Source organism: Coffea arabica, chromosome 1c, assembly GCF_036785885.1.
Source record: "Coffea arabica cultivar ET-39 chromosome 1c, Coffea Arabica ET-39 HiFi, whole genome shotgun sequence".
Taxonomy (NCBI): Eukaryota; Viridiplantae; Streptophyta; class Magnoliopsida; order Gentianales; family Rubiaceae; genus Coffea; species Coffea arabica.
Genome location: NC_092310.1, coordinates 55017108 through 55036058, shown reverse-complemented (window position 1 = coordinate 55036058; position 18951 = coordinate 55017108). Strand labels below are relative to the sequence as shown.

At 36.2% G+C, this 18951-nt stretch overlaps 2 protein-coding genes across 3 annotated transcripts; one reads left to right on the top strand and one right to left on the bottom strand.

Moving 5' to 3' along the window:
* Positions 1 to 6971: 6971 nt before the first annotated feature.
* Positions 6972 to 12754, bottom strand: LOC113730510 (protein DAMAGED DNA-BINDING 2). Of its 2 annotated transcripts, XM_027255225.2 has the most exons (11): positions 12349 to 12754; positions 12118 to 12208; positions 11575 to 11702; positions 11023 to 11145; positions 10835 to 10923; positions 10585 to 10705; positions 9947 to 10038; positions 8940 to 9069; positions 8456 to 8704; positions 8157 to 8353; positions 6972 to 7582 (listed from the first exon to the last, which is right to left on the bottom strand). In XM_027255225.2, the coding sequence occupies exons 1-11, from the start codon at positions 12577 to 12579 to the stop codon at positions 7324 to 7326; spliced, it is 1710 nt and encodes a 569-aa protein (XP_027111026.2). In that variant the 5' UTR covers positions 12580 to 12754; the 3' UTR covers positions 6972 to 7323. The 2 variants fall into 2 exon arrangements, with proteins under 2 accessions (XP_027111026.2, XP_071935274.1); XM_072079173.1 differs by lacking the exon at positions 11023 to 11145 and having other exon boundaries at positions 12349 to 12716.
* Positions 12755 to 15655: 2901 nt separating this feature from the next.
* On the top strand, positions 15656 to 18460 carry LOC113730537 (E3 ubiquitin-protein ligase AIRP2). Its single transcript, XM_027255270.2, has 5 exons — positions 15656 to 15928; positions 16870 to 17020; positions 17194 to 17260; positions 17360 to 17594; positions 18184 to 18460. Exons 1-5 carry the CDS (start codon positions 15864 to 15866, stop codon positions 18392 to 18394), a joined length of 729 nt encoding a protein of 242 aa, XP_027111071.1. The 5' UTR covers positions 15656 to 15863; the 3' UTR covers positions 18395 to 18460.
* Positions 18461 to 18951: the final 491 nt, after the last annotated feature.

Genomic DNA, 18951 nt, shown 5'->3' with positions numbered 1-18951 from the left:
GTATGAGGTCATGGGCCGGGTGACCGGCTTAAATTGAAGTTTTGAAGAGGTTAAAAAATCTTAAAACTAGGGAAATTGCCGCGGGTGCGTTGCTTGAGCTCTACGCTGTAGCTGCCATCAGTTAGTCATCAGAAGCAGTAATTTTTATTTTACCGCTGGGTTCTGAATTGCAATTTGTCCTTGGGTGGGAGTTTAGATCACGGGCTGAATAACCTCTTTTTTTTTTTTTCTTAGACGATGCTGTGTCTCTAACTCGAGTCCTACTGTGCATACATGAGCCACCCAACTCTTACTAGGACTCTTGTCGGACAAAGCTTTGGTTCACCTAGTTTTGAAGTAATCAAATTATACACCAACAACATTTTGTGTTTGATAAAATTTTATTAAATTCCGTAAAAACTTCATTAGATTAACATAATATTTGTAATTTATATATAAAAAATTTCAACAAATTTACATATATGATATTTGTAATTTACATGTATAAAATTCCTGCTTTCCCCACCCGAGCTGGTTTTATAAGTATAAGTTGATGAAGTAGAAGCAAATATCTAACACGTGTCCTTTTAGAGTTTTTTTTTCCTGAGTTAAAATGGAGAGTTCAAATCTTACAAGAGGAAAAGAATAAATGGGAGGATTTGACAATTGAACCACAACTACGGAGCTCACAAGTTATCGTACCACCCATCGAAGGATTATACCTTTAAGAAAAATCGTTCAAAATGTTCATTACATTTTATCAAATAAAAAATTCATTTGATGAATATGAGGACATTTTAAATGATTTTTCTTGTGTTTAACCTATTCGGATGCTAAAACTTATCTCCATACATAGCTATGGTAAGTAACTACAGATGAAAGATAAAAAAGGGTAAGAGCTCTTCCGGGTTATCATGATGAAGGAGGTCATGCCATGACACCTATAAAACATCCAAGGAGACAATAGGTAGACTCGATTTTTAAAGATTCAGTGATCCACATTATCTCGCTAAGTGGTGTAATACAATTTGACTCATTAAATATTTGAAAACTGGGTCTAACCAAGTTTTGCCCTCCTAAAATTACATCCATTATGTTACCCATTGGAATCAACTCCGAGCTTTCCCCCTACTTAGGTTTTGGTGTGAGCTTCTTCAATAAATAAATAATTTAAACTTAAACACAATTTCAATATATATTCACTTCATAATCAAAAAAGTCAAAAATAGGGATGGTAATTCAGCAGGTGCCCACGGTGGGTTAATGAGGTAAGGGGTCATTTACTCCCCCGTTAAGAAATAGGTCAGGGGATGGGAAATATACACCCACTCCCTAATATATATATATATATATATATATATTAAATACATAACATATTTAATACTATTAGTTGCAATAATTATATTATTAGTTATGAGTTCAAATTATGTATATGTAATATAATTAATATTATTAATTATACTAATAATTATATATTAATACTAATACAAATTATTGATTAGTTATATTAATACATTTATACTAAATTATTAATTATCCTTTTTCAAAAAAAACTAATTATATACATTTTTCTCTCGCAAGCACTTGGAGGGGAAGTAGTTTGGGAAGAGGGGAACGGGGTAAGAAGGGGCGAGGTCGAGAGCAAAGAGAATATTTGGGCAATGGGGCGGAGGTTGGGATAAGGATCCCCTGACCGTGCCCATTCCTAACCAAAAAGTTTTTATTTTTTAGAATAATAGCCAAAAGTTATATGCACCAAATGTGTTTTCCTTGTCCTTTGTAGTGTCAAACCATTAAGGCATAATCTGGAAGTATACGATGAGATTTTGCAAGTTTTTATTCTCAATACTATTTTTCTTTTTATATTTGGACTCTTTCGATTTAAAATAAATTTCTTTGCAATATCCTATATATATATATATATATAAAGGAGTTGTAGTTTGTCTGTTGGGTGATTTTTATCTAATATTTTAAGAGGCAATTTAGGGATTGTATGAGTATTATACAAGTAATCCACCTTAGAGTACAAGCAGGCCATGCTTATTGGAGTATGAGTTTACTAAAGTGCCCTTTGTGAGATGATGATTACATTCGAATGTGTTGTTAGTGATAGTTTCACCCATTTAACTATCCGTTTAGTACAATGATAAGACAAAAAGGAAGTGGAGTAAATTGGTGTAAAACTATCTGATTGAATTAAATGTGTTTAAAATAATATTAATGGGTCAAAGTAGAAGAACCATTTGAAAACTATTTATGAATTGTAACCTGTTTGTACTCTTCATAGTTAAAACTCAAGAAACATTAATTGAGTTCTTCCAACAAAACACACTCATTTGAACAAGTAATTGCAGCATGTTAAATAACTCATTAAAGTGTGGGAGATTAAGAATCATTTGAGCTCAATGGTACAGCTGTAACTGAAAACCCCTTATCTTTCCCACCATTTGTATATTAGTTTCTGAACTAAGTGGCAATAATGGTAGTCATTAATATATAAAATTAGGGGTTCAAATGTTTCTATTTCACACCATTAGAGTCAGATTTGTAGAGGTATGCTCATTTTCACTCGTGCTTCTCACTGTGTGAACTGTATAGCTTTGTTTGCACAATAAAATTCTTGAATTAGCTTTTGTCATAACTATTGCCAATGGGTAAAGTATGGGCAGATTTTCTTGTTAGATTGCATTTTGTTTCTCAAGATACAAGGTAATTGTGTATTTTCACTTGATGCATGTAATCTTCTGTTTAAATGCGATTACAATTTTATTGCATTGATTACAACTATATGGGGTCTTTAACAAGTGTATGGATGATTGATCAAATTTTAGAACTGTAATACAGGTGATGCAATTTTTTATTTCAATAGTTAAGTGCATGAGTTGGTATGTGTATGGATCGAAATTGCTATTTGAATAGACAAGTCCCTATATTCATATGCTATGTTATTGTCTTATTGAATTTAGTTGAACTCATGAAACATAAGTCTTCAAAAGTAACAACAAAACCAAGCTCCATTCCAAAAGCTCCGACTTTAGTTACTAAAACTCAAAACTCTGCCAAAGGCACTCAACTACCAACCAAGAAGCACAGTACCTAGAGAAGTAGAAATCTAATTGTGTCCTTTCTCATTCTATATCACCACTCTTCAATATAAATGATTGCAAGACGGTTACCTCAATTATTTATCTACTTATATCTCAGGACTACTATTTTATCTATCTATCGATGTAAATAATATGAGGTTGAATAGTAGAATTATTCAGCATCAACTCTCAATTTGAACTACAACTATGTCTACTATCCCTTCACTATGGTTGCATAAACTTTTATAATTCTCTTAACTGATTATCTACTATAGTACTATGCAATATTTTATCTACACATGGTATGACATTTTTGGCTACCATTAATAGTATGCCTTGCCTAAGATAAAAACAAATTGCTCAACATTACCAAATTATTTAAGAACACCGTAGGTATAAACTCCTATGCTTTGCATAGGCCTTCTCCCTAGTAAATTTGATAAAAATTTAGCGGTGTCAACCGCAACCCAATTATGTTGATCCGTCCAAACTCGTTTACTAATAAATAGACTCGAGCATGCAATGAACACTAAATGGGTCTAACTAAGTGCTCAATCAAACTCATTTAATTGGTGGATAGTGAGATGGTTCGATTCATTCATTTATATCCATTTAAAAATAATTATACATTTAAATTTAATTTTTAATGAGTATTAAGCAGATAAATTTGAATTTCCTACCATTCTAATAGTGATAAAAATGTCGTTATTTTTTGCCAAAAAATAATCAAAATTTTTTTAAAAATAAATAGAATTTTAAAAAATTTTAAAAATAAATAGAATTTCAAGTGACTCATAAATGAGTAATTGGGTACATCCATAGCCATTTCTTAAATGAGTAATTATCCAATTACCGGTTCAAACCCGTCCGAATCATCTATTTTGACACTTTTAATAAAACTGGACCTATTCGGGTTCCCTTCCGAGCAACACACGCCGGAGGGTACAACATGTATTCCTTCCAGAAATTGTGAAAATTGGCTGAGTTTCATTGAAAATGAGAGTAGGAAATAGATTTTCGTTTTTGGACTCGTGAAGATATCCCATTTCTTATGGAGCTCTTCAAAAGAGAATGCCAAAGGTTGCTCGAGGTTTTAGCTTGTAGTAGACCAGCATATCATCCATTACGTCCACAAAACTCTTATGTTATATTGTGGTTGTGTTCGTTGAAAGCATATGGAAACAATTGCCTTTGGTTTAGAACATGATTTGGAAATTTTTTTTTTTTATTTATTTTTTGCCATTGATGTATTTAATTAAGCACACGCAATTTGCAAGCTATTCATCGTTTGATACATTTTTGTTACTCAATACCAATTACTATTATTGTTAACAGTTCTACGCACTTTACAATCAAAACTCAAAAGCAGTCAAACTATTTTGCAATTTCGCGGATTGTTTTTCCTCCATGTGACAATTTCTAGGTCATACGATTCGAATAGTTTGGACCATATCCATATGTATGTTTTTTCGCCCTTTTTTCTTCATCTCTTTCCATCAACTTTTGGGTGGATGAGTACACTTTTGTCTGTGATTAATGGAGACTGGAAACTACTCATGTCATCATGCTGGATTAATACACCGTTTGTTGAAGTCAAAAGAACAGCATTAATTAGACGTCACAGTTTCCTGAAGGTAAATTTTTGTGGTGGAAGGATATCAAGAATGACATACTGAAATACCAGCCACCTATACCTTTTTCAACTAAATCATTCACGTAAAAGGTTCTGCCTCTTTCACCATCAGAAAAATGGTCATCAATTGAGTCCTCGTCCGATACAATTGAAAGAGGTTCTGAGATTGCTCAATAAATGCTTCAACTATCAAAATCATTTGCTGCACGCCGGATGGTGTATTAGGTGTAAATTTCACGATTAGAGTCTGCATTATTTCAAGGGAAACTTTTGTCGAGACCCTTATGAATAACATACATTCTAGAGATCAAGGACGTAGCAAATTATGCCTTTATCTAATATTGCCATTTGAGTTATTAAGTTTTGCTCTTACTGGGACTGATTGAACTTTATTCTTCCTATCATCTCAGGATGTACGATTTTGTCATGACTAAACCTGAATTGGAAAACATTCTGCGCATGTTACTTAACAGTAGAAGTATTTCTTCTCTGGATTATAGATACATACGGACGCATGCTGGTTTTGACATAGGTTTGTTTAAAAAACATTGTACAACCCTGCAAGTGTCTGATGCTATCCCAGAGTTCATTAGTTCAAGGAAGCGAAGCCAATTAATGGTCCAAGGAAAATGAAAAATGTTTTCAAGTAGTAATTATACTTCCCGAGAGAGAGAGAGAGAGAGAGAGAGAGAGAGAGTGTGTGTAAAGGCAATCCTGTATTGCCACGATAGGAGATCGTCGATGAGACTAGGACTGCCGAATCGAGTCGAGTTTTGACCTAATCGAACTAAGTCTTGACTTAATTTTATTGAATTCGAGCTCGAGCTCGAGTTCGAAAAAAATAAAAACTAAAAATTTAATTTTTAAAAAAATAAATAAAATAATATTTTGTCTTAATAAATAATAAAATATTAAGGATATATATGTAATTTTATACTTAAAATAAAAATATATATACTTAAAATAAAAAAATAAAATATATATACATATATATATATATATATGTTCGAGCTCGCGAGCTAACGAACTAAGTATTTTGAACTCGAATTCGAGCTCGATTTCGACTCGAGCCGCAGACGGCTCGATTCGGTTGTAACCCTAGATGAAACAATGGCAGTGCATTGTGGAGGCCTAGAAGGTTCGCAGAGCGAATTGTCGATTCGTTTGCAGCTCTAGATGAGACAATGACAGCGCATTGTGGAGGCCTAGAAGGTTCGCAGAGCGAACTGTACTCATCAAAACAGTATGCGGGAGATCACGTCCGCCGCGGTGCATCGATAATAAATAATATCCAAATATATGGATAATTTGTTCTCAATTTCTTGATCCAGTGAGCCTTTTAAAATATCATTGGGCCCTGGGCCTGGTGCGAGGCCCATTAGAAATAATATCCCAATAGATTGAACAATTGTTGGGCTACTCAACCCACTGGTACTGTGCATCCGTAGGGAGCCGACCTCTCCCGAGCGGCCAGTGGCCACCGTTTCTAGGATTACCATTTTGCGATGATTGCCTATTAAGCTAGCGCCCGTAACTAACTTCTTCCGGAAAGCTGGAAGTCAAGGTTAAGAATATCTGGGCAAATATTGCACGGCTCGACAGCGAATCCTATCGGTTTAATAGCTAGGTCCATTGCTTCCCTCAACCAACTCGTCATCCATTTGAATCGTTAAGAAATAAATTTCAACCGTGTGAAAACAGGCAATCATTAACTGATGACATGTGCAATCATTACCTGCTTCATTAACATTAATATATTCCTAATCTTTCTCATACTTGATAATTTCATGATGGACTGCATTTTTCACTTCCTCTTTTCATCTGAATTCAAATTGGTGCTAATTTCTTATACTTGATTACTTCTGCAAGGGGGAAGAGAGGGTGGTGGGGAAAGGGGGGAAAGGAGGGGGGCAGAGTGAATAGGAGGAGGAGGAGAAAGAAAATAATTAAAAAAAAAAATAGAGGGGAGGATGAGCTGGCAGCCGGTGGTGGCAGCAGGAAGATCCGTGGAGGTGTGGATGAGGAAGAAGATGAGGGGAAAGAAAGGACCGAACCAAAAAAAAAAAGGAAAGAAGAAAGAAAAAGAAAAAGGGAAAAATAATAAATTAGTTTTTCAAACACTCAAATACACAAATTCTACTCCCAAAAAACACGCCAAAGTTTTATAGAAACATCCAAATAAACACACCATCCACGAAGCCTTAGAAAAACCGTACACCTCAGGATTACAATAGAGGGAATTTTAACTATCCATCCAAGAGAGCAACGTTCCGTATCAAAAGATCACATTCTTAAAAGGATTAATTACACTTCGATATTCACACGACTTACAGAAAAGCTGGAGAGCAAACAAAAGCAACCTACCTACCGTTAGTCAAGAGCAGAGCAGGGGAGAATTACAAAAACAAAAAATTTGAAATATTACATCCTGCTCAGGGCTAATAATAATACTTAAAACACAAGAAGAGCCAGGGGAACCCAAGGAGGGAAAGAAAAACATCAAGGGAGTGCGACGGGAAGAAATGGCAGCCTATACAAGATTAGCAGACAAAAGTCGACACAAGTTGCTTTCTTGTTTTCCTTTCACCCAAATTCAGTGGTTCCCCAGAGGAATTGCCCAAACAGCTAGGGCTTCTTAGATGATTTTGATTTTGATTTTGATTTTGATTTTGATTTAGAAGTTGAAGTTGAATCTAGATAAGGTTGCTTAGACTTAACAGTCTTACCTTTGGTGGTGAATCCATCATCATCAGAATCACAATCACTTTCATCTCCAAATTTTCTTTTGGCTTTCTTCTCGGCCTTTCCGCAGAGAACAATCTTCCTTTCATCTATAGGCTTCTCAATTTCATGCTTCTCCTTTGGTCTCCAAATAAAGAGAGACCTGTGTAACGTACAGTTAACACTCAAACCATCACACGAAAATATCCAGTGCTTCAAACAAGGTTAGGACTCCAGAAACCTATAAATGTAAATACATAATAATCTCTTTTGCACTATACCACTCAAAATATTTGACTGAAACTAATATATCTGAAACAGAATGAAATGGAAAAAAATGACTAAACAAATTTGTCAAATCCACAAAAGCTACATCTCAAAACAAGATCAAGACATGGTGGGGATACTACTCAAAAACTTTTTGACCATAACAATAAACGAATGATCAGCCAAGAAGGATCAATGACAAAAATCAAGCATCAAGTATTAAGTAGACGAGTAGATGTGTGCGCTCGATACAATAATTGTATTTTCAGTTCCAATATGGGACAAACTCATCAAACATCCTAATTATGAGGCATAAAAATCATAGACTGGAATTTTAAATGACAATCAGAAGCAATCTATTATCCACATAAAGACGAGCCTTAACATAGATTGCAGAAGGAAGCACACAGATACAAACAAACCTTGCAAACCATTAACTGACATAAGTGAGGACATAATAGGATCCAAACCTTGAACTACCAGATGCCAAAATATCATCGCGTGGATGCAACTTGTTCACAGGACTGATAGTTGTAATGTTTGGATCCATGATCTCTGCAACTAACTGCCCTGTGCTGATGTCTATAAAATCAATAGGATGCAGAGCAGCTCCATTATAGTTTTCACTTATGTAACGTCCAATAACAACAAGAGACTCCGATTGGTCCTGTGCGAGTGTCTAACGTTAAAAACCTTTGCCATTTACTTCTAAGCAGTCATTTCTACACATACAAATAAATGCTGTAAAGCTATGACCATTGTAGCTAACCTTGGGATCCCATTCAGCCCGAAAAGCCGTCAGATGTCGATTAAAATCATGACTATGCACAATCTCTCGACTTGGAGAATCAAGGCTTCCAAAGATAGAATCCCACACACGAATCCGGTTATCCTGTGATGTGGTGAGTATTTTACTACCAGTAAGTGGTGAAAAATATGCTGAGTTAACAACTCGTTTGTGTGGTAGATCAACAAGGGAGGATCCAGTCTCCAACTGCCGCATATCCCATATACGAGCCTGAAATGAGAAATATTTAGCAACAACGAACACGACCATTCACACAGAAGACTGCTACAATCATAAGCTTCACATATCATAAAAGATATTATCCATCTCCTATTCCAGTTTATTCATGTCAAATATACCTGTTTTTCTTAACAGCAACAGAGTGAAGATAGTGGTTTAAGCCAAAGCAATAAGTAAAATGTCACCACAAGAAACATAACATGAATAAAATGGTAAAGAACCTTACAAAGTGATCATTCCCACAACTTAAGAGAAGATCTGGTTGAAGGGGATTACAGTGCAGACCAACAACTTTGCTTCCTTTCTTATGAATGAGAATAGGCTTCCCTGTCACATTGTTGGAGCGCATATCAACCCTGAAATTTTCAATTACAGATAAATAATCGCGGGCAAGGCGGTATCTTATAAGCAGACTAACATATAGATGAACAGAGATCTGCACATGAGAATACAATCTTTGTAGAAGAAACAGCTTGAAGAAATTTAGTAAGAAATGAAAGTAAGCATAACTGTCCTCCCTTCTTTGTTCTTGAAACTTTTCCCATTCCCTCATTTTTACTCAACCAATTAAGTTGGGATTTCATTTATTGTTGACATGTTAGATCAACTATTTTTGGATATCTTGACCAAATAATTTCTGACTCAGTTAGAAAATCGGAAGGAGAGAAAATTTGCAGAACCTTAAGATTGAGGGGATCTATGAAGAAGTGGGAGGAAGGAAGAAATCCACAACTAACCAGTAACACATTGATATCTCCAATTTCTGAAAATAACACTTGGAAAGCTAGACAACTAGGGCTAAGGAGCACCAAAAATTAAGGATACATTCATTTGAAACCATGGTGTTGATAGACTCAGTAAGCTTCCTACCCTGCTTAGTAGAACATGATCACATAATTCTTAATACACACTTTTTTCCAAGACTTAAAAGCGCACATAGTAGTGAGGGGCTTTTTTTGGGCTTTTCTCCGTCCATAAAGAGCTTTGAGCTGATGGCTCACAAGAGCTGTCAAAGGGAACAAATGGTGTAGACTATAGATCGAATATTAAAGCAAGACTTTTAGTAACAATTCATTACATTTATTAACCACATGCCTCGAATTTGCACAACTGAGCAAATAAAAAACTTCTTCTCACTCACACCTATGCAAAAATTCATTATCAAATGCTTCAAAAGATATGGTAGCCAGAGATTAATTTGCAACCACAATAGATAACAGAACTTATACATACGTATACAGATAGCCAAAGTTATCTGCAACAAGTACGACTCCTTTGTCCAAATTTATGTCCAGCCCATAAATCATCCTCCAAGTGCTTGGACCCTAAACACATCCATCAAAATAATACTCAGGAAACCCAAGAAAGAAAGATTGATATACATAACTAGCCACATTTTAGCAAATGCACTAGCAATGGATGCTCAAACTAAATGCACTAGCAATGGATGCTCAAACTAGTGTTTTTCCCATCCCTAAAAATGGAGTAACATCATTTCACAGAACAGCAGCTCTCTCAATAAGGAGCACCTTGAGGATGATGCACTGTGTTCAAATCAAGTGAATAAGAATAATAATAACCGGCATATAAGTCATCTTAACTCTTTAAGTGTGACTAGTCAACTCAACATAAATTTTATCTCAAGCTTACAGTTGGCGAAATGCTTAAGCAAATTGAAGTTCTTAGTTATTTATTATACAACTACAGTGAAAAGTTTAAACCTGATACTGGGCAACAACAATAACAAGAACAACAAGGACAAGATAGAAAAGAAGTAAAAACGAAAAGTGGAATTAGGAAACTACTCCAGGTCAAAACTTGCACAAAAAAAAATAATATGTGTTATTTCCAGTTATAAACCAATGTAGTACCTGCCAGCCATTAGGATTAAGGTTCATCAATGATAATGATATTCCAGTCTCCAAATCTACGCAACAAGCTGTCCCATCAGAAGAACCAGTATATACTGTTCCATCATTTCTTGGATTTAACCTACATATGTATCGTAATCAATCAATCCTTCCTATCACATTGTGAAATTTCACCATAAACCGTGTGTTTTAACAGGTGACACACGCACAAGGAAAAAAATTTATAAGAACTGGTAAAAGCAATGCTCACTTCATGTTGTTCAGTATACAACCATGTATTTCACTGTAGACAGTCTTCTCATATACCTTGCAAAAATCCCAAACTCCAAGTTGTCCTTTCTAAGCAAGATGAGAGGCACAATTCACTGATCACTAACTCATCCATAGAACAATAACAGTCAACAAACAGCAAAGAAAAGTATCAGAATGAACCCAGACCTTATCACCAGATAGGAGAATGTTATCATTTGTAGGATGGAACTCCAAGCATGTTACTCGTCTACTATGGTATCTTATAACCGCACAGTTTACTTGATCTGGAATGACAAATTCTGGTTTCATCTAATGCCAAAACCATGAAAAAAAGAAAATGAATAAACTTATATCCTTTTTTTTTGGGAGAACACATTTAACTAAGGCTCAGCCAACATACCTACCCACACAAAAATATTTTTTATAATTCAAAATCCAAAATCAACATGTTTTAAGCATCGAAGAAAAACACAAATATGAAATCATCCAAAAGTAAATGCTAAATTCTACTATATCACAGCTAGAACAACTTTATTGAACATAGCGCTGAGAAGAAACTATCAAACAGAAGTTGTTGCATCATAAGCAAAGGTTTACTAATATAACAACATTTTATCATGGAGGCAGGCATCCGAAACAAAATTAAGGGCAAATTATGGCAAAATCAAGACACGGACTTGTTGAGCTATAAACCTATGTCCAGTGTACAAGTGATGCTTTCAAGCAAAGAATGCTCACTTTAGGAATATGAGGCCTAAGCTGGCGCTGGAACACATAATCCAATGAGCTATGGGTGTTTCTCCGAGGTGCTGGGACAACCCCGTACTCAGTAGCCACTCTGTGAGGGCAAGTCATCGTGGTGTGCCCTTGAATGGCCAAAAATCATCGCAACCAAAAAAAAAAAAATTTATGAGTTATTAGTGAAGTAACACCTTAGAAAGAATCATTACTATACAAGGTACAAAGAACTATTATTTGTCTGAAATGCAAATAAAGATAGTATTTCTACTCAATATGGTAAATCTCTCTAAAATCTAGCCACCACAAATCTGAAAACCTTCACAACACAACAAAAAACTCACACGTATATATATATATATGTGTGTGTGTGTGTGTGTGTGTGTGTGTGTGTGTGTGTGTGTGTGTGTGTGTGCGTGTTTTTTTGTTTTTGTTTTTTTTTTTTTCTAAGTATGCAGTTCTTTTATTTAAAACGGATAACCGTCAAATGATGTGAAATTTACACTTCTAAAGCAGTCTGAAGCAGGAAGAAGAAAACTATACCAGGCATTTTACAAAGAAAACACGGCTTCATTGGACAATCGATGTAAGTAGCGCCTTTAAAGCCTGCTTCATGACCTGTTCTCTTGCACACCTAATAAAAGTGCGTATAGAAACTCTTACTCAGCAATTCCCAGCGTACAACGACGAAAAGAGAGTTTAAATTTAGACTTCTAACAAAAATCATGAAATAAAAAGAAAAAGAAAGGTACGAGCATGAAGAAGCTTGCTTACTTTGCAGACTTTTTTGAGACTAATAGTAATAGGCGTTTTTTTCTTGGTCACTGATTTCTCTTGCTCTTCTTCTCCTTCTTCCTCATCAGCCTTCGGTTCAGTTACTTCCTCTTCTCCTACGACGTCGTCTTCTTCATCGATTTCATCCTCGTCAGACGAACTTTCTTCGGAGTCGGTGTCTCGGTCGATCACGACTTTCGGGAACGACGTTCTCCGGGTTTGTGGGGGCATTGTGGGGAAGTAAGCAAGAGCGAAACAGAGAACAGAGAGAATGTTGGCTTCGGGAAGCACGGAATTCGAAGCGGTGGTTCGCTCGTGCAGAGTGAACTGTGCAGACGGAAAAAGTTCAATTAATTTAGACCCAGTGAAAGAAGTCTTGACGGACGACCTTTGCACACTACAGGGCGGGGACGCTTGGATATGAATTGACGATTGTATCCTAGTGAATCTTCGGTACGGACGTCAGGAGTCCGGGATTTTCTCGACATTGTAATGTCAAGAAGGGCGGGAGATTACGTGGCCTGTTGTTAGCCCCACCTTTGGCCTTGTAGCCACGTGTTTCTCACGTGCCTCTCCGTAAGAATATGCTCTTTTTTTTTATTTTTGGGTTTTTTTTTAAAGAGAATTACCACAATGGTCCATACAATTTTGATAAATCATATTGTGTCTATCAGCTATAAATAAGATATACTAGCTTGAGTTTTTTTTTAAAATTTTTTTAGCAGGGGAGGAGGCAAGAGGATTTGAACCTAGTTACTCTAATTTCGGAAGCCTAGCCGCTTGAGTTAATAAAAACAATTAATGCAAATTAAAATAAGTAAACAACTAACAAATTGTTGTTTGGAGTGCAGTTTTTTGAGAGGTTTTGTAGAAAATTTTACAGTAATTTTCAAAGATATAATCTATATTAGGTAAAAAAGTGATTAAAGAATATGATAAAGCATATTCTCATGGAAATCCAAAAAAAAAATTCTACAAAGAATGGAATCCAAACAAGGATCTAATTGGAAAGTGTATTTTTTAAGCGTTAATATAAAATCTTACTATTTGAAACGTGTATTTGAGGGTTTAAGAAAAATAAAATAAAAAAAACACTTTTTTTTTATTTTCTTTAACTTTTCTTTTTCTTCCTTTCCTTCCTCTCTTCTTCTTCATTTGCTCACACAATAGCAGTAGTGGAAGTTTCCTGTGGCAATGCCACCACTGGCCACTGGTGGTTGGTCGCCGGCCGCTGCCTCTTCTATTGAGCAAAGTTTCACCCTCCACTCCATATTTCACATGGAGTCCGTTTCCAGTATTAGTTTTCACAAGAAAACAAATAAAAATTGATCAACATCAAAAGCACAGCTAGTGTTAGGTTTTTTTTCTCTTTCCTTCCTCTCCTCCCTCTTCTCTCTTCTTCCTCAATTCTTTCCCCTTCTCGCGATCCCCACCTCCCTGTCCCAATTTGGACAAGAAAGAGGAAAAGAGAGAATAGAGGAGAGGAAGGAAAGCGATGGAGGTGAAAAAAAAAACAAAGAAAAAAAAGGCGGCTACAATGTGGGACGGCAGTGGTGGAAGGTTAAGGTGAAATGATGGTGGTAGGAAAAAAAAAGTGTGTGTTTTATGATATTTTGATATTTGTATTTTAAAAAATATAGGGTATTTTTAGATGTTGCTATAGACAAAATTATTTAAAAAAACTTTTATTATAAAAACTAGGCAAAGAAACTAGGGTCCCAAATGGCGTCATTTGAAGAAGACGTGCGATAGATTTGTGCGGCAATAGCCAATTTCCATTCCCAAAAGTCCAGAGTACGGTGCTGATTTCTTAATCCATTCGAACTGAATTCAACAATGCATGTTAACGCACTCAAAAAGCGTGTTAAAAACAGTTTTATGACATTAAAGCGTGATTTAATTGCAAATTGAGTCACCGCCGTGCCAGAAGTTCAATTATGGTCTGGACTCTGGACCAACTACAGCTACTTAGCAAACCCAGTGATTTGTCTTTTGATCAATGAAAATGATGTAAATAAAGTCGTGGAACCCATTAATTTCAAATCAAATACAATTAATGACGCGCTTGTTTGTCCAATTAGTAATAAGAATCTGATCAGTGACTAAATATTGGACTTGTCAGGTAGTTGGCTTAAATGTAATGAAATTTCTGGTGGGTCATGGATAAAGGACAGGAACGGTTGCAGGTTTTTGTCATTTTTAACAGCGCGTAACTTTGGTTGCACACGGCATAACTTTGTTTGTACAACATATAACTTTAGTACAAAATTTTGCAGATTCCACACACATTATGAAAATCGATATACAATTAGTGATCTGGATCGCACATTTCTTTTCAGCCAAAATCTGACCGTGAACAGTTCAAGAGCGGTCATCAGACACTCTTCCGATGGGTCATTGGTTTTCATTTGGAATTTCTAATCAGTCCCGCTCCTAGTAGTCCGTGTGAAATCTAGCTTAAGAAGTTCCGTTACAAACTGGCCCACTAGAAACCGGCTATGGACTGATCTGCTGGTATCTTCATTGAAATGCTTACGTGTTCCTGCACTTGATGAAGACGGGATGATAAGAAAGGAAATGTTTGTATTAGATTGATGAAACAGTGTCGCTTATATAAAGAAAGATGTTGTGTTGAGACTGTTGAGGAGCCAATCTAGATGACGTCACCCAATCAAATAAGAAAAATCTGCCATGCAAAGCAAGCACTCATTGCTGAAGAAGTGGAAAATGCTTCCGTTTCTTTTTCTTTTTTTTTTATAAAATAAAAATTTTGATGAATTCGATTCCAATTACTATCACGAATTATTGGCAGGACATTCTTATATATTTGTTCGCTAACATATTTTTAATTATTAATAGCGAGATTTGAACATATATATATATATATTTTTTTTTGGTAACAATTAGTCCATCTTTGCTAACCGAGCGGACTGGTGTTGGCGAGTAATGCTTCCATGATAATCAGCTGCGGCCGCCATTTTTATGATTATGAAAACCAGGGACTGAGCCTCCAGGCGTCTCTTCTCCTCTTCCACCGTCCTACTTCCCTTCCAGCAGTCAACCCAGCTCTATAACGCCACGTCATAAATTAATAAAACTATATTACCCTCCACATAGGGTTGTCGTCCTCCCATTGGCAAGCGGCAACAATAAAAAACACATCAAAGTCAGGAGATTGCAATCCATTTGGCCACCTACGTCGATGTGACATCAACAGACAGGAGGATAAGACCACTTGCCAAGCAAAACCGAAGGATAAGGTCGTCATTAACTGGGCATTTAGCAGGCACGAAATGACGAAAGTCACAGACACTAGAAACAAAACCCCGCCTTTTTAAATATTTTCCTAATCAGGGGATAGTGTAGAAAGACTTTAGCGGTTTACAAAAACGCGGGTGCAGTAGGCTGCGCCAAAACAGCTGGGGAAACGGATGATGATATTTTCCTAAGGTTTATCTTTATATATTCTGGGGTTTTTTGGCTGGGAATTTTTACGGGAGTAGAATTTAACGGAGATGGGGAAGTCATTTAAGGATTCTCTTAAAGCTCTTGAAGCAGATATTCAGCTCGCAAATACTCTGTAATTCAACTTCCTTCTCTGTCTCTGTCTCTGTCTCTCTTTTTTCCGACTGTCTTTTTTCAGCTATTATTTCTTATTTGTCGGTGTTTTTCCCCATTTGCTTTTTGGTAATTATGGGAGAACAGAAGCGGTTACATAAAATCAGAACCTGTTTAAATTCGATGATTGTTGCCCAACTATGGGTGCATGGTTTCTTGCGAGTTTTTTTTGAGTGATTTTGGTATTTATGGTTTTATTTTGAGTGAAATTACATGGGATTATTATTGATGACCAAGAATTTTGCTAAGTCAACTGTTTTTTGCATTTATGCTTTGGGAAGCTAGCCAAATTTTTCAAAGGGTAGTTGGAATTTTTAATACACTATGCATGTCAGAGTCTTCCAGGGATTGTAAAATTTCATTTGTCTTTGATGAATAGATTATTTATTTTGGTTTGACACTTAGCAATCAACCATTGATTATGAAATGGAGTATCTAGTCCAAGGATGGTTTGAGTAATGAAGCCCTGCATTTCTTGTAGCTTGGTTGAAGAACTTGTTTTCACTATTTAGATCACTTGTTTGACGCCCAAATGCCTGCTCCATTGCAACTTACATGGAATATCATGTTTAACCTGCAAATATGAAAAAGGGTACAAAATTGTTGATTCGTCCTAAGCAACAATTGGCAAGCTGGCCATTTTATAGACTGAAGCAGGGTCGTTATGAGACCAAAACAAGAAGGAATTCAATCTTGTGCTTTGTCAGTTTATGTGCTTTCTGTCATTATTGAATTAATGATACCCCGTGGTACTTAGACGTCGAATTGTAAATCTACTACTGATGGAGGTTGTTGTCGTTACAGTGCAATTTTTGTCTATATCTTTTGCTACAAGGATGCAAGTTTTTACTCAAATTCATTCTGGCAGAGTTCCGTAAATTTCTATCATGTCTTCCTGTCCAGGGCTTTGAGTTATCCAAGGGAAATTGATGGAGCATGCCTTCAAATGCGGCTCTCTTATGCTCCACCTGCACATATCTTCCTTTTTCTTGTTCAGTGGTTTGATTGTCAGCTTGCTGGCGCTCTTGGCTTGCTTCGAATTCTCGTATCTATGGTAAATCCCTGTTTATTGTACCTTCATATTGTAGCCTTGCTGTTCTACCTGTATCTGGTGCATGCTAATCGTCCTCCAGCCATGTTTCCTCGAGTAACAATTGTCTTTGAACACCAAAGTGACTACATTGTTACTTTTCTTGTGGGTTCTGACAAAATGATGGGCTTGTGCAGGCATATGCAGATGGCAGACCTGCTATGTCTAGTTATGAAAGGAAAGCAAGCATCAGAGAATTTTATGGTGAGTGATAGCTCAAAGGATTATTGTTATTTGATATTCCTTAAGTGGGGACTATTCTTTAGATACTATAAGGTGTATGCTTCTTTGCCGTAAAAACAGGTATAATTTTTCCTTCTTTATTGCAACTTCAAAGAGGGATTACAGATTTGGAAGACAACAAACAGAAAAAGATATGTTCACTTAAGTACTCAAGAAGGGATGAAATGGATCGTGGAAAAATATCTGAAATTGATCTAGAAAGAGAAAAGGAATGTGGAATTTGCATGGAAATCAATGGCAAGGTTGTGTTGCCTTATTGCGGCCACTCTTTGTGCCTAAGGTGTTATCGTGATTGGTAAGTCTGATTCTTTTCTTCTGATTCTGTTCTTGGAACTTTGCAAAATTTAGCATTACCATTCTTGGCTTCCTGGTAAATTGAAGTCCACTAGCCTATTTCCCTCGGGGCTTTAGAATTCTGTGCTGCAAATGATTTCAATGTCATTCAGCAACTGCTTTATTTCCCCCCCTTTTTGGGCTGCTTTATTTGATACCCTGCTATTGAGTGCCCCATTCCTGCCCCTTCTGCTTGTTTTCCACGGGGTGCCTTGGCATTTCATTGCAGATGTAAGACACATGCTTGCTGGTGCAGGGTCTACTGAATCAGGGAGGTCCATATACGAAATGTGCAATTATACATTTTTCCATTTAGAAGCTTAAAATTCTAGACAACTGTGGAAGGTTTTTCTGTCCAATCCAGTTATATTTGGGCCTTATGCATCTTTTTAAATTGCAGGAGATTGATTGCTGATAATCTGCTCTCTGTTTCTTTTTTTTTTTTTTTTCTTTTTGGTAGGAGTTGATAATCTACTTTGGTTGAGAACTATATAAAAATTTTCATTGGAAAAGTTGCTTGGCTCTTGACTTGATTTTCATATTTTTCTCAGGCGTCGCCGCTCTCAGTCCTGTCCCTTTTGCCGGACCACTCTCAAACGAGTGAATTCAAGTGACATCTGGATCTGCACTGATAGCAGTGAAATTGTTGATTTATCTGTGATTCTGGAAGAGAATTTGCAGAGGCTGTTTATGTTCATTGAAAAGTTGCCCCTTCTTCTTCCAGATTCATTGTTAAACCAACACAATTTCGCTATTAGGTGACTCGGTTTCATTTTCTGTACATCAAATCGTTGTTCTATAAAGTTCAATCCATTTACCTTGGAGAGAGTTTCGGACCTCCTGCTTTTGCTTTGACTAGCTTCTGGCCTTTTCTTATTTAACCCGTAAGGGTTAGAAAGAGATAGGGTGGTATATCATTTCCGAAAGAAAAATGATTTTCTTTTGAGGAACGGTAAAAAGCACGAAGGATGTAAATTGGTTTTCTTTTGGCTATGATGATGCGATAGTGACTGTTGGGTGAGATGCAAATGCTGATGATTGACGAACTAATTGTGGTGGAAGAAGTTCCAGAACTTTTTGTGCAGATTTCATTCTAGTTTCTTAACTTAAGAACGAATCCATTGAAAAGAGCATCATAGGAGGATCAGATAGTTTAGACTTTAGAGATTGGTATTGTACATGTTCTCGATATTTCTTGAAAATTTGTGTTTTATTGAAAAATCTGCCCCCAATTGTTTTACACCTGATTAAAAGCACAATGACATGAGTTTGGTTGGATACTTGGATTTACCTAAAAAAGTACCTCAAGAACACTTCTT

What these genes read in the sequence shown, in the direction of transcription:
- LOC113730510 (XM_027255225.2), bottom strand. Translation starts at nt 12,579, where the DNA reads ATGCCCCCACAAACCCGGAGAACGTCGTTCCCGAAAGTCGTGATCGAC. An exon ending in TTAGGCCTCATATTCCTAAA is followed by an intron (nt 11,146 to 11,574) that starts GTGAGCATTCTT and finishes TTTTGGCATTAG; the next exon opens with ATGAAACCAGAATTTGTCAT. An exon ending in AACTTTGGCTATCTGTATAC is followed by an intron (nt 9,070 to 9,946) that starts GTATGTATAAGT and finishes TGAAAATTTCAG; the next exon opens with GGTTGATATGCGCTCCAACA.
- LOC113730537 (XM_027255270.2), top strand. Translation starts at nt 15,864, where the DNA reads ATGGGGAAGTCATTTAAGGATTCTCTTAAAGCTCTTGAAGCAGATATT. An exon ending in ATTCAGCTCGCAAATACTCT is followed by an intron (nt 15,929 to 16,869) that starts GTAATTCAACTT and finishes CTTCCTGTCCAG; the next exon opens with GGCTTTGAGTTATCCAAGGG. An exon ending in TTCGAATTCTCGTATCTATG is followed by an intron (nt 17,021 to 17,193) that starts GTAAATCCCTGT and finishes GGGCTTGTGCAG; the next exon opens with GCATATGCAGATGGCAGACC.